Consider the following 15,044-nt stretch of genomic DNA (forward strand, 5'->3'; position numbering starts at 1 on the left):
CCAAGCGCTACCGGCTAGACTTAGTTGGGCTTTCTTTGACCAAGAGGAGAGGCTCTGGAACTAGAGATAATGGGTGGAAGCTCTACTACTCTGGTGTGAGCCCGACAATGTCTGCTCAGGCGGATGTGGGGATACTCACAAGCCCCCGGCTGTCAGATTGTGTTGCTGAGTGGATCCCATTGGGGGGACAGGTATGTGTGTAAAGGCTTCAGATGAAAAACCATGATTTGGCTGTGGTGCAAGTCTATGCACCTAATCTGGAGTCAGAATACTCTGCCTTCTTAGAGGAAGTGGATGCTGCTTTTGACAGGGTGGCAGACATGGGATCAGTCCTGCTAATGGGTGACTTCAATGCAGATGTTGGAACAGATGACCAGACCTGGTCAGAATGCCACAAGAGAGGCTCCCTCAGCAGGCCCTCTTTGCCAAGCCAGAGGGTGGGAGGCCACGTGGAAGGCCACGTGGAAGACCAAGGACTCGCTGGATAGATTATATCCAAAACCTTGGGTGGACACGTTTGGGAATCCCACCAGAACACCTGAGCTTGGTGGCAGAGGATCGTGACCGTTGGAAGTTCCTCTTGCAGCTGTTGCCCCCACAACCCAATTAGGAAAGGTGGGCCTTGAAGATGTATGCATGTATGTATTAAGAATACTAATTCCACACTTACCAACTAATACATTAGGCTTTACAGCTCTGACTACATCTGATAAATCTGTAAGCTGTTCGTGTTCTTTAGCATAACGCAACTTATGGTCGGTCAAGCCACCTGTTGATCGATTCTATCAAAGATATAATATTCTGAAAATTAGTAAAAAACCCTTAATATATTTCAATCAATAATATATGTAATACTGGAAAAGTTAAGATTAAACTTAAGAAATTAAGAATATTCAAAGCATGGTTTGCTAGTTCCAACTTGCCATATAGATGATCATAGCTGTAAGAATGCAAAAATTACATCTACAATCATCTATAAAGGGGGGAATCTGGAATTTTCTAATAAATACCTAGAACAAAAATGATGTTAAAGCAACTGATATAACTACAAGAAAGAACACGAAGATGAAGGTAACTTATGTTCTTATATCCTCATATCATTTTTGTTCTAGGTGTTTATCAGACTTTCCAGACCCCATATATGTACCTATATGAATATATTATCTCTATATTCACTTATGTTGAAATTAAATTATTTTCAACATAATGAATTCTTTATATTAACTGCTTATAATTACATCTCCTACTTTTACATCGGCAATCTCTAATAATCTGCATCGCTAGAAAATAAACAAGTGAGCATTTACTATCAAACCACCTAACAAATGTTGAGGTAAGGTCCAAGAAGAGAAATCTGTTGTACACCACTTTACTTTTCTGGAACACAGTTCCTATTCATGACTTGTGGTATCTGTATGTGTCAAACAACCAATTGCCTATCCATTTCACTAATCTATTATTAATCACAGTCTTCCTTGACTATGCCATAACTAGTTTTAATGGAACATGTATATTAGACATATTTATAAAAACTTTTACAGATTACACATGTAAAAAAATATAGAATTTTATTCAAAAATATTTCATCCAACATTACATGGACATCATCAGGAGGGTAGACTGGTAACTACATTCAAAACATGAATCATAAGAATGAGTCATAAAGCACGTGCCTACTAGCTTGAGTGGATGATTCTACACAGAGTGGATGGCAGCTGCCATCCATTCCATGCAGAACCTAAATCTCACCTCATTCAGCACTCCATACCTGAGCAATCCAAGATAAAGTAGAAGTCAATGCCTTCATTCTCATATTTGATAGATTACCACATGATAAATTGATGTACAAGATGCAGAGGATGGGAATAGATACTACTGTATTCACTCAAATATAACTCACACTTTTTTTCCTGAAAGTAAAGTTAAAAAATTCGTTAAAAACTGGTTGCTTCAATCTCTAGGCATATGATTGGTGCAGTGTGAACAAAAGATTAACAAAGTGTTGCAAAGACTCTACATGTTGTAGTGCTGCACTGATAAGAAGTGCTCTATCATGTAGGGTTAAGAAGGTGGTTGCACCACTGTATAAAGTGCTGGTTAGATGACACTTGGACTATTGCGCTCAAATTTGGTTGCCTGGTTTCAGTGTGATGTGGAAACATTAGAGAAGGTCCAGAGATGAGTGACTAAGACAATATCAGGACTTTGGAATGCTGGCTATGGAGAGAGGTTGAAGAAATGTGAATTGCAGAGTTTAGTGGATAGGAGGAAAAGAAGTGATATGATAGAGACATTTAAGTTAGTGAGAGGATTTTATCGGATTAATCCAGATGAGATTATAAAAAGAGTACAAGGCAAGAGGGGAAAACCAGAAGCCATTCTTGGAAGTTATGTAAGAGTGTGGTGAAGAATGGTGTGAGGAGTAGATTTTTTTTTACATGGAGAATTGTCAGTGAATGGAATGCATTACCAGAATGTGTTGTTAATGCAAGGAGTGTTAATGATTCTAAGAGTTGGTATGATAAATATATTTGTCAGTTGAATGAATCTCCCACAATGAGGCTGCTGACTCCATGGAGGGTGCAATAATAATAATAATAATGATATAATCTACTTCTAATTCAATTTCTAACCAATATTGCTAGTTTTATTATTATTATTATTTAATGACACCTCCAGGGAATCCAAAGACTTATCGAGAGAGTGTGCCAACAGCATCGAACGATTTCCCCTTCCAACTACTAACTACGCTCAAACGTGCTTAACTTTTTGCGAGCCATTAGTAGCAAAGGCTCTACCAATTGACCAAACTTTTTTTTTTTTTTTTTTAAATAACCTTAATTTTTGGGAGCATTCTAATCACAGGAGCTGCTGCTAGATGCCACTTGCTAACTTTTCATAATCATTACCCTCTACAATCTCAGATCTGTAACAATGTTCAATGATCTGTTACATAACTTACTTTATCTCAACCTCACATCAAATAGTACTATTATCTCCCCCCCCCCTGAGTAAATATAATCACTCTGTTGTCATTAATACTCTTCTTTTGTTCTACTCATCCTCCTGGATGATTCTACATCCTTCAATTTCTATTCCTATCTGTATATCATTCTCAGTTAACTAAGTTTCACATATGTCAATAATCCTTAAGCTAACTGACTCAATAATTATTACAACTTTATTTGCTCTTATTTCTGATGTTCCTCGCATCAGTATACAAATATAACCCATGCAAAAACCAATAAGTCATGTGCATATTATTACTCTTGTGCTTCCACACACCAGTTTACTACCTCACCCACATTTTTTTTCCATTACCATACTTCCCCAGATTTGACTGATCCTGCTCTGTTTGAGCATATCCCATCTACAGTATATCTTAGCACTAAGTGCCTTCATTGAAACTTCATTTCCCTACTTCTTTTGCTCATCAACTCCTCGCGCTCACATCTTTTACTCTGTTTGTCATAATTATTTGTTTTAACATTGTTTTTGCTTGCCTCCTGTATGCACATAACCTGCCTCTTTGCATTCTCTCTCTCTCTCACACCCATCATCAGTCACTACATATGTCTAGTACCGAACCATTCAAAACAAAGCTCATCTCTTAAAGTACTCCAGCTGTCCTTTAATTCACTCAATATATTCAGATTGAGTATTCATTTTGCCATGCATACCTCAGTCATGTCATTCATTATCATAATTGAAAATGATAATTGTTCAAGAAGAGTGTAAGTAGGGCGGTGAAGAAAAAGTTCTTTGCATGTATAGTGGTTAGTGAATGGAAAGCATTGCCTGTGCTCTTATGCTCGCATTGCCTTATCCTCTGCTCTGAAGGAGAAATAGGCCAGTTTGCCTCAAGAAATCCTGACTCACTTGGTACTAAGCATGGTATAATATTGTGAGAGCTACAGTGCAGTTTGGAGTGGACATATTCCATACTGAAATGTTTCTCTGCATAGTTTTCTTGTAAGCACTGTACATTAATTCCTTAACTACATCTTTAGGAAATTTGTAACTTTTGTCAAAAACTTATTGCAATTTAATTTATATGAAATTTATAATACATTTTTTGTGTAATATAATTTATTAGTATGCTGGCAATAAATTTATGTTTATATTTGGCTGTATTGATGAAAATTTTATCATGTACAGGTAAAAATGTAGTTTGTTCTTAGCTTTTGGACACCAGTGTATTAATATCCCCTACCAAACAGCATGTCATAGTCATCTTGATTTTCCACTGTATATACTCAAGGATAGTCAGTATTATTATTATTATTATTACCCCAAGACCTCATGGAGTCAAAGACTCATCTGGGAGGTCCTTTTATCACACACACACACACACATCTCATCATACCATGTCTTAAACACACTTAAACTCCTTGCAGACCACCACACTCTCAGGCAAAGCATTCCAATCATTCACAACTCTGCATGAAAAAAACCTGCCTCTCACTCCCCTACTCACACCCTCTTTATACAGTTTTCAGGGATGACCTCTTGTTCTCCCCTGATCTCCCACTATTCTCTGTAGAACTTATCCACCATTGATCTTATAAGAACCCCTTACCAACTTGTACGTCTCTATCATGTCTCCCCTCTTCCTCCTCTCCATCAGACTCTGCAATTTACATCTTCTCAATTTTTCCCTCATACTCAACATTCCAGAGGTCAGAAACTAGCTTAGTCACTATCACCCCAAGATCTCTTATTTCCTCTACCTCCAACAATATATTCTCACCAAGCATAAATTCTGCATCCCATTTTTGTTTTCCAAATTTTAAAACCGATCTTTTAACCAAATTAGACGAAAAAATTCGCGAGAAAAGACCCGGTTTGCAGAAGAAAAAAAAATCATCTTTCATCAGGAAAGTGCACCTCCCCACAAAGGTGTTTTGGCAGTGGGAAATTAAGGGATCTGCACTATGAATTGTTGGACCATCCACCCTATTCCCCAGATTTGGCTCCCTCCGATTTTATTTACTTCAGTTCCTGTATAAGCCTTTGGCTCTTTTGTTCCTGCAGTATCATCACCTAGATGATATACTCTTGCCAAGTGTTCACTTAGTAGTTCTACTATTTCGACTGATTCAGTTACCTCCCTGCCATCAGCGAATCTCAACTTGGATCAGGATGCACTTTCTCTACTATCATTAAGAGTATTCTGTCAGCTCAGTCACATCTCACTTGTGCCTGAAATTTTGGGTTCAACCAGCTATCACTGCCACAAACTCTTTATTTGACATTCATACAAATATTTTTGGAAAATCAGTTACCAACCTCAACTTTCAAGTTTAATAAAAAAATTAATGTCTACAAAACATTTAACAAGAAATCAAAGGGAAAAAAATAATAAGTGTGTGTTTTCCCATTGATCTAAATTTTCTTTGTTACATTTGCAATACATTCTGCTTATACATTAATGTGATCATTAGTATTTACTATTCTTACAGAATCAAAATAAAATTACAGAATGGAGTCAAGAGAACTATTGTAGAAGACCCAAAAAAGATTTCCTACAATAAGTCTTCTAACTTTATTTTAGTTCTTAATTTATTTACCATTTGCACTTTCACCTTCCTCAGGCATTGCATTTCGTGCCCACCACTCTCCATGCATAAACCCTAACTTTTAACTCCATTGTGCAACTTTTGGAGATGGCTCCTTGCTAGTTTCCTGATCTGTTCCTTGAAAAATCTCTCCATGGTCTTTCTGTTAAGTGTCTGTCAACTTATACAACTTATACAATTCAAACAGGTTATTGCTCTGCTTTCTATCTACTAAAAATTGGCAGAGTACAAGCTCTCAATCAATCATTCTTCATTGCCATTGTCTCACAATCCTGATATAATTTTTGTTACCCCCCCCCCATTGTACCTCATCTCTCGAAATCCTTGCAACCAGATCCATTTCCAGAAGCGATCTGATCAGGATCTCATACACTTATCCTTATCAGCATTACTTAGCAGTACTAGACACCACTGTGAGCAAACTTCTGTGTTGTTTTTTAATATTTTAATAAATATTCATAAATCTTTAAAATATTTTTTTATTATCATTAGATCTCCATGGAGTCAGACTCATCAAAAAAAGGTTTCCATTACCACATGCAAATATCAAACTGTACCTTTAAATTCATTCACCATTTTAGCACTCACTGCACTCTCAGGCAATGCATTCCACTCAATCACTCTTCATGCAAACTGATATATCAGAAATTTTAACTGTCAAAGAAAAATTTACACTGGTCTCAGATGGCATGTTACTCAGTTATTAGAAGATAATTTTCATCACCTATGAAAGAAAATGCTACTGAAAATATAATCAATATTTTCAGTTTTCTTACCTTAACTATAAGACCTTTGGAATCTACCATCCATATACGACTGATAGCTGCTTCTGAAGTTAAACCTTCTTTTGTTAGTGCCAAATGTAGAAGATCAGCAGTGCCCAAAGCAGCCTAAAGAAAATTGTTTATTAGAGAAAAAGAAAAACCTAAAACATAATAATAATTAAAATTAAAATATTATAATATTGTTGTGTTAACAACTCACAATATATTTGGCCTTTCCAGGAACTTGAGAAAAGCGAACTCTCAGATCTTGAAATAAAACATTGTGCATGATATTTGCTGACTATCTTGAGAGAATCTCTCTTCTCCCTCCCCTTACTCCAATCATTAATTTGATTCCAGATGACTGCAAACCTATCCAAAATTTATGGCAATGTTGAAATTTTAATTTTCATCATGTTTTGTCACAAATTCACTACTGTGTGTGTGTGTGTGTGTGTGTGTGTGTGTGTGTGTGTGTGTGTGTGTGTGTGTGTTCAGCTGTGAGAACTTTTTTTTCTTTACTCAGTACTGTACATAAAATCATATCTATAAGAAAACTGGTCAATATGAGAGAAATTGTAGAAAAAATTCTATAGGAGAGATAAATAATAAAGTTAAAGTCTGATTTATCAAGAAGAGAGCTGGTATTCATAGACACTTGTGAAATACTGGCAATAGAATGTTTCTGGTTAGGCTGTTAGTTTCAGCACAGATATCCACTGGAAAGAGCTCCTTTACATAAAGGAAGCCCTAAGACAGAGGAAGCAAACTCTAAAGTGAGTATCTCAACAGTGAGTAACTTAAATAGTGAGTATCTCAGAGATACTCACTGTTGATAAAGACCAGAATTCAAAAATAGATGGACAGATATGAATATGATACTCTTATGGCAGAGGGGAGCATAGCTTTGTGAAGGATAGGTCTTGCCTTAGTAATTTATTTACTCTCTATAATAAAATAATAGTTCAGTTAGGTAAAGTAAATGGCTACACAATGCTACACATGAGAGTTAGATAAACTAATTGGCTATGCTGAATTTTGCAAAGGCATCTGACATGATACCAAATGGAAATCTGTTAGGTATATTGGAGTTGTTGAGAATGGATATAAAGAAAGTGACAAGGATGAGAAGGTGGCTCCTAGGCAATCAAGGAGTAATATACTTGTACCGTGAAACAGAATGAAGAAGGCAGGTAACTAGTGATGTGGCACAAGACTTTACTTGGATGGTTGGGTGGTTGTTAATTTTTACATTAACAATATTGGAATGATTTGAGAAGAAATATGGCATTACTTGCTAGTGATGCTAAACTGGAAAGAACAATAATTAATGAAGATGACATAGAGATCCAGATCCTGCTGGATGATTTTTAATAGACTGACAGGGTGAACAAAGGATAATGGTTGTCAATTCAATGTGATAATGTGATTTATGCTGTCCTTCAGGCCGAAAAATTAAGAAGTTTATGTTTGGAGTGATAGCAAACAGGGAACTGAAGTTCAGAAGGGTTGTAGAAGTGGGCAAAATTATTATTATTATTTCGGGCAACTCCAAGGAGTCAACAGACTCATCAAGGGAGGCCCTAACATCATATCAAGAACAACTATTCGACATTCACACAGTATCTATCATACCTCGCCTTGAACTCATTCACAGTCATAGCACCCACAACAGACTCTGGCAGCTTATTCCACTCATTCACCACTCTCCAAGTAAAAAACCTAGCTCTAACACCCCTGCTAACCACATCCTTGCCCAGCTTCCATGTATGGCCTCTAGTCCTCCCGCCACCAGTCCAATTCTCAAAATATCTTCTGGATTAATCTTATAAAAACCCTTCAGTAATTTGAATGTCTCAATCATATCACCCCTTTTCTGCCTATCAACCAATTTTTGCAACCCACAAATCTTCAACCTGTTCTCATAAGGTTCATTCCACAGACCTGCTATCATCTTGGTCACTCATCTCTGAATCCTCTCCACCTCCTCCCCATCAAGAAGAAACACTGGCGCCCATATCTGGGCACAGTAGCCTAAATGGGGTCTTATCAAGGCTCGATACAGAGAAACAATAACTTGTTTGTCTCTGTTTGTTAAAGTATTTTTCAGCAACCAAGTAAGTTGATGAGCTGATTTAGCCACTTTTGCAATGTGCCCCCTAAACTTGAACTCCCTATCCACCAATGCTCCCAAATCCCTGGCCTTATCAATCTCCTGGAGTACAGTTCCACCAATGTGATATACTGCTGCTAATCTTTTCACTCCAAGATGCATAACTTTACACTTTGCCACATTAAATTGGCATCCATTTTCCTTAGCCCAGTCCTCCAAGCTATCCAAATCATCCTGCAAAATTTTGACATCCTGTGCACTCACAATTGCTCTACCCAACTTTGCATCATCAGCAAACAAGTGAACACTTCCTCTCAGATCCTTTCCTATATCGTTAATGAACAAATTGAAAAGTAGTGGTCCAAGAACAGAACCCTGCGGGCACACCACTAGTCACAAGCCTTCTTTTGGACTCCACTCCTGAATAAACCACTCTCTGGTATCTCTCCATTAACCACCCTTCTATCCATCTCACCAGCACTATATCCATTCCCATCTGCTCCAGTTTACAGATTAGAGTTCCATGTGGTATCCTGTCAAATGCCTTGGAAAGGTCCAGTAGAATCACTGTAAACCCATTACCCTTATCCAGTTCAGCCATCACTGTGTTATAAAACATGAGCAAGTTACTGAGGCATGATCTACCCTTCACAAAACCTACAGTATCCCATTTTCATCTATATAATCCTGTATTCTTCTCTTGACTAATTTCTCCAAGACCTTGACAACGATTCCTGATATGCTAATCGGTCGGTAATTTACAACAGCAGTCCTGGAACTTCCTTTATGCAGTGGAACTATTTTCCCCTCTTGCCACCCCCTTGGGACTAACCCAGACCCAAGACTCAAATTAAACAAAATGGTCAAGAGTACTGACAATTTTTTAGCCACTTCACGTACAACACGAGCTGGTATACCATCCAATCCTACAGATGTATTGACATTGAGGTTTTACAACAGACTACTCACCTCCACTTCATTCACCACAATTCCCATATAATCTATTGGTTCATTCATTTCTGCAATGACACCACCTGGAAGATATATTCTTGCAAAGTGCTCGCTCAGTAATTCAACTATATCAACTGATTCGGTTACCTCCCTACCATTGGCATTCTTTAAAATCATTCTGCCATATACATTTTTCCTTTTACTTGCAACATATCGAAAAAACTGTTTAGAATTCTCTTTAGCTTGCATGGCCAATGTTCTTTCATAATCCTTTTTTGCTTTTCTTACCACACTCGTTACCCTGCTGGCCTGCGCGTTATACCTTTCATGTGCCTGCTGGTCACCTTTCTCCTTAAATTCACTCCATAGTTGTTTCTTTTTTTGCAGCTCAAACTTAATGGTGTTATTCATCCATTTAACCCCTACTTGATTTATTATTCGGACTCTAGGTATACAGTCAGCCATTGCTTCATGCAAACACTTCTTAACCCCCTCCCATGCACTATCAACTTCTAGCCCTTACAGTTGTACATGCCATGGCACTGAACCAATCAATCTCCTAAGCATACTTACCAGCCCGATAATTCCACATGTACCCTGTCTTAATTGTAAATTCCACACCTTTAGCTACCTCGCAAGTCAAGACCCTATGATCACTCTCACCAATTGGTGGCAACGCAGTCATATTCGTTACAGGCCAAATTCTCAGATGCAATTACCAGGTCAAGCACTCTCTGACCCCTAGTATTTTCCATTACATGCTGTCGAAGATATTATCCCTTAATAACCGCATAAAAATCCAATTCCTTCCTCCCATGTGTCCTCTCCTCCTTCCAATCAATGTTACCATAGTTGAAATCTCCCATAATAATTACCCTCCTTCCACTCATTTCTTCTATTTGCTTATGCATACTATCTCCACCATATATTCCATCACCTGGTCTATAGCAGCACCCAACTGTATATTTTGTTCTGCTAGTTTCAATCTCACACCAAATAACCTCAAATGTGTTCTTTTCTCTATCCTGCAGTTCCACTTTTATTCTTCTTGGCTGTAGCTCATCAGCTATCATCAATAACACTCCTTCCCCCATTTTATTCTCCCTGTCACTCCTGAACACACCATACCCCTCACATTCAATCCCACTAGCTGTGTCATCTTCTGTCAGCCATCACTAATGCCAATAACCTGTGGTCTGGAAGTGCCAACCAAGGCCAAAAATTCTTCCTTCTTGTTCCTAATACTTCTGGCATTTGTATACATGAATTGCAGAAGCCGATTTGTCCCATCCCTATTTTGATGCCTTATACTAACTATCCCATTCTGATTCATGGTCTTTCCTACTCGCTCGGGCATATTACACACATTCACATACTCAACTGTCTCCCTAAAATCTGCATATCTACCCCCCCCCCCCAGTAACTCTAGTTTCCCTGATTCTGCACATTCATTTCCACTACATTCGACAACACCTTTTCAAGTCTCTGTACACCAAATCCATTCAAATATAAACCATCCATTTTATATAAATCCTTTCGCCCATCGAACTCATTCCACACATCCACAAATTCCACGCCACTCATCAAACATAATTCACGCATAAAGTCATTAGCAATCATGGCCCTCTTTCTATACTCTTCACTGTCATACCGCAGCAACAGATTCACCATCCTAACTCTCTCACTCTTCTCTTTTGCTACCTCAAGCAATTCCTTCACATCCTCACTCATAGACAAAATTAAAAATAGCACAATGAATCACTCGATATTGAACAAGTAGGAATAAGAAAGTTATTATTATTGATAAGGTTTTGTTATGACCAAATCTGAACTACTGTGTATAGATTTGGGGTTTCTTGAGGATACGAGAGAGGATCCACAGGTAGGTGACAAAGGTGGTGATAGGTCTGTAAGGATAAACTGAATGTTTTTGACAAAATTTGGTTTGATACGTAGAAAAGAAGGGATATGACAGAAACATGGAGATTAGAGATTTTATAGGATAGATACATATGAAAATTTTCAGTACATGAGAAAGAGAGAGAGAGAACAATAAGTCATATCTCAAAGTCAACTAATAGTGTTATTAGGCATAAGTGTGAGGGACCTAGATTTTTTGCTTGAAGAATGATGAATGAATGGAATGGGTTATCAGTGAAAGTTTTAGAAAAGGTTTCAGATTTTTATCAGAAAATGAGTTTTAGGAGAGATGTGACAAGCACTGTGTGAATAATGGGTAGTGCAGACATCCCAAAATGGGCCTTTGGACTCCATGGAGATGCTGGGATAATAATGATAAACTTTGGTTTATTAATGACTAACTCAAATATTTCAAAAATCTGGAAGAATGCAATCTGTCGAAACAATCCTTATATGATGGAATTCTTTGTTGTTGTTGTCTTGTCCTTTGAAGAGTCTTAGATGTTTCCGTGCGCTCTTTGTACTGCTTTGGCTATGTCTGTGATTTTGTTTGTATAGAGCTGTTGTTCAGGATTAGGATCTATTTCTTGCAAGGCTGCTGTAATTGCTGGACAGGTAAAGATGTGAGTGGGTGTCAGTTCAGTATTGGGGCAGTTGTTGCAGTTTCTATATGTTCTCGTATCATCTGTATTGATCTTCATTCCTCTATAATGTCCTGTTCGTAGTCTTGCTATCGTGGTGGAGGTCCTTCTGTCAGCATTGATCTCGGGAATTTGATGTTGTATCACTGATTTCAATGGAATTAGTTTAGCTTTTGCTAGTGCATTGGCATCAGCAAAAGTTATCATATGAGTTTCTTGGTTGAGTTCTCTGGCCTCTTTTGCTAATTTATCAGCTGCTTCGTTGTGATCAATGCCTACATGAGCAGGAATCCATTGTAAAATGCAACTTTTACCTAAACACTTTAGATGATTTAAGAGTTTATGGATGTCTTGTGTGAGCTTGGTATTGCCATTTTTGATTGCCTCCATAGCTGATCTTGAGTCACTGTAAATTATAATTCCTTCAGATTGTTGAGATGATGATAGATTTAAGTAGGCTTCTAGTGCTTTAATTATTGCGTAGAGTTCGCTGGTAAAATTGGAAGCGATTCTCCCAGATCCAACTTTTATTGAAAGTTTTTCACTTTTCGGGAGTAGAAGGAGAACACCAGCGCCTCCATTAATCATATTGGTGTCTGATGATCCATCGGTATAACAAATAACCTGTTTGGAGGATGAAAGAAGGTTGATGGTATTTAGGCCTTTTTCTTTAAGCATTTCTTTTGGTTCTTTTTTTGTACAGAGTTTGGTAAGGTTTAGATTTATGGAGGTATTTGAAGGTAAAGGACTGGAAAATAGAGGATGTTAGTGGATGAGACTGCACCAATGATAATCTTGGATGCTTTTGCTTGTATTTTATCTAGTTTTTTCTTTACCGATGAGGCCGAAGGTGACCAGATAGGTGCTGCATATTCCATTATTGGCCTTATTAGTGTAGTGTAAGTAGTTTTGAGGATTTTTGGCTTTGCGCCCCAATTTGTTCCACAAAGCCTTTTCAGTATATTTAATTTTTTTAGAGCTCTGTTGGAAGTGTTAGAGATGTGTTGTGCAAAACGTAATTCCTGATCAAGCGTAATACCAAGGTATTTTGGATTTGTGACTTTTTCAATTAGCTTGTTATTGATCATGACTTTGGGATTGTAGGAATGTCTATTTTTCCTGTCTGTACTAAATGTACTTAGTTTTGTTTTGTCTGGGTTGATTTTGAGTTTGAGTTCGTCTGACCATTTTTCTAATCCTCTCATGGATTTGTTTAGAATTTCCTCTGATTCTTTGATGGAATTCTTTGAATTGCAGATTTGAATTAAATATCCCTAAAATACTTTAGAATCACCTATATTAATTTTAGTTATGAAAAAAAGTGTTTATTCATTTGACCAGTATTATTAGTAATGTAGTTCAATGGAGTCAGACTCATAGCCAGTTAAGTTTCCTGAACCAGTGACATACATTGAATCGAACTCATTCACAGCCTATGCATTCACACCATATAATGGCAATGAACCACTCTTTATGAAAAATCTATACTTCCATGATGCTATGCATGCATTTACTCTTACTATATTATTCTAAATTGTTCTTTTAAATATTCCTTAACTAGCCTTTATGAGTATGGCTAACCTCTAGTTCTTTGAAGAAGTGATCTCCAAATCTGTTAATAATTCCTTGCTCTATAATTCCATATTCTATAGTTCTATTGCTGCTCTGGTTGGCTGAGTGGTTAGTATACCCATTCTCCAACCAACAGGTTGTGGTTTCAAATCCTGTCATGGGCATGGATGTCTGTGATTGTCTTTAGGTGGAAGATGAATTTCATTGCCTGATATGAGACCACTGTTTCACTAATATGAGGCCTGAAGTGGCTTAAAAAAGTTTTATGTTTGGTCTCTAAAGCACGGTTTCTGGACTGCAAAAAAAAACCATTACTTAAATATAAAATTCATAAAAATAGAACAAAAAAAAAATCTTAACCCACCCATGGTATTAAATATGTTATAGGTTTGCAAATAACATTTCGTGGGTGGGAGCAACATGAAAAAAAAAATGTAACTGAAATTTTAAATCAAGAAACATTCAACTTAAGAACACAACATTCACCAATGTATTACAAGCAAATAATATAAATGCAGTCATTATTACTTCAGTCACTAAAATAGCCTGCTCACTGAACATGTCACAGAAATTAAGTAGTATTCTTATCACTAAAATCATGCATTTTATGTTCTTTTTGATTTCCATTATGCTGCTTATTTTCTATTGATGATATACATAAAAGTGATAGCACATTTCATCTGACTATTCTGTTATGAAATATAGATTAAAAGCAATTGTTTCAAAGAATGAAAAGTTACTTTTCTTGCATATTTAACTCATAGAAATGAACTATGACTAGTTGCCACATCCATTTTAACAATCCAAGTTTGGAAGAAAGTAGGGGAATCACAAATTTGAATATACAAATTTGAATATACAATCCTGCTTGAGGAGTTTATTTTGAATTTACTTTACTCTTTGCTTGAACTGAAATGACAATTTTTAAAGAGGTTTTAGATATACCTGACAGAAATGAAAAGGGTACATTTAGGTGTTGGTATATTGGAGTATAGCTTTCAATTATGGAGGCCAACCATTGTCCCTATGTTAACTGGTATATAATCTTTAAATGGTGACAGGCTGAGCAACATTTTGTATAGTATCACACATGATTTCATTAGCATGCCATGCTTGCAGCATATACACTTCCTGTCATTTAAAAATGTGGCAGGTAAAAGACAGGGGAGTGCATTAAATGTAAACAGTGGGAAGAGTTGAGTGATTTTGATAGTGGTATCTTTGGTTTCAATGGCATCGATAATGATGCAACAGAAATGAGTGAATGCCAGAAGAGAGATATGAATAGTGTGATCAGGAGTTTGGGCTAAGAACATATGTTCTTTTGTTTGCATTCCTCGTGCTGTTCTTCACTGATGATGATGATGTCTTATGATTCACAAGACAAAATATTTGTACAATCAATAATTTTTACTGTGGTAAACGTGATTTTATAATTATGGAAACTCCACTAGTCTCATTATGCAATAAAGCAGGAGAAGACAGGCATGAGATGATGACAGAC

General features: G+C 37.0%; 1 protein-coding gene across 2 annotated transcripts in view; it reads right to left on the reverse strand.

The window, feature by feature from the left end:
- The window catches only part of LOC150096158 (NADP-dependent malic enzyme-like), a 272,304-nt gene that overhangs the window by 25,737 nt on the left and 231,523 nt on the right, over positions 1-15,044 (reverse strand). For both annotated transcript variants that reach the window (XM_090409458.1, XM_090409457.1), the window contains 2 exons: positions 6,356-6,469; positions 671-782 (listed from right to left, as the gene is read on the reverse strand). In XM_090409458.1, the coding sequence (XP_090265584.1) occupies positions 671-782; positions 6,356-6,469 (226 nt within the window). The remainder of the gene's footprint in view (positions 1-670; positions 783-6,355; positions 6,470-15,044) is intronic.

This window comes from Typopeltis vanoorti, chromosome 19 (genome assembly GCF_054136105.1).
Source record: "Typopeltis vanoorti isolate ZY-2024b chromosome 19, IOZ_Tvanoo_1.0, whole genome shotgun sequence".
NCBI lineage: Eukaryota > Metazoa > Arthropoda > Arachnida > Uropygi > Thelyphonidae > Typopeltis > Typopeltis vanoorti.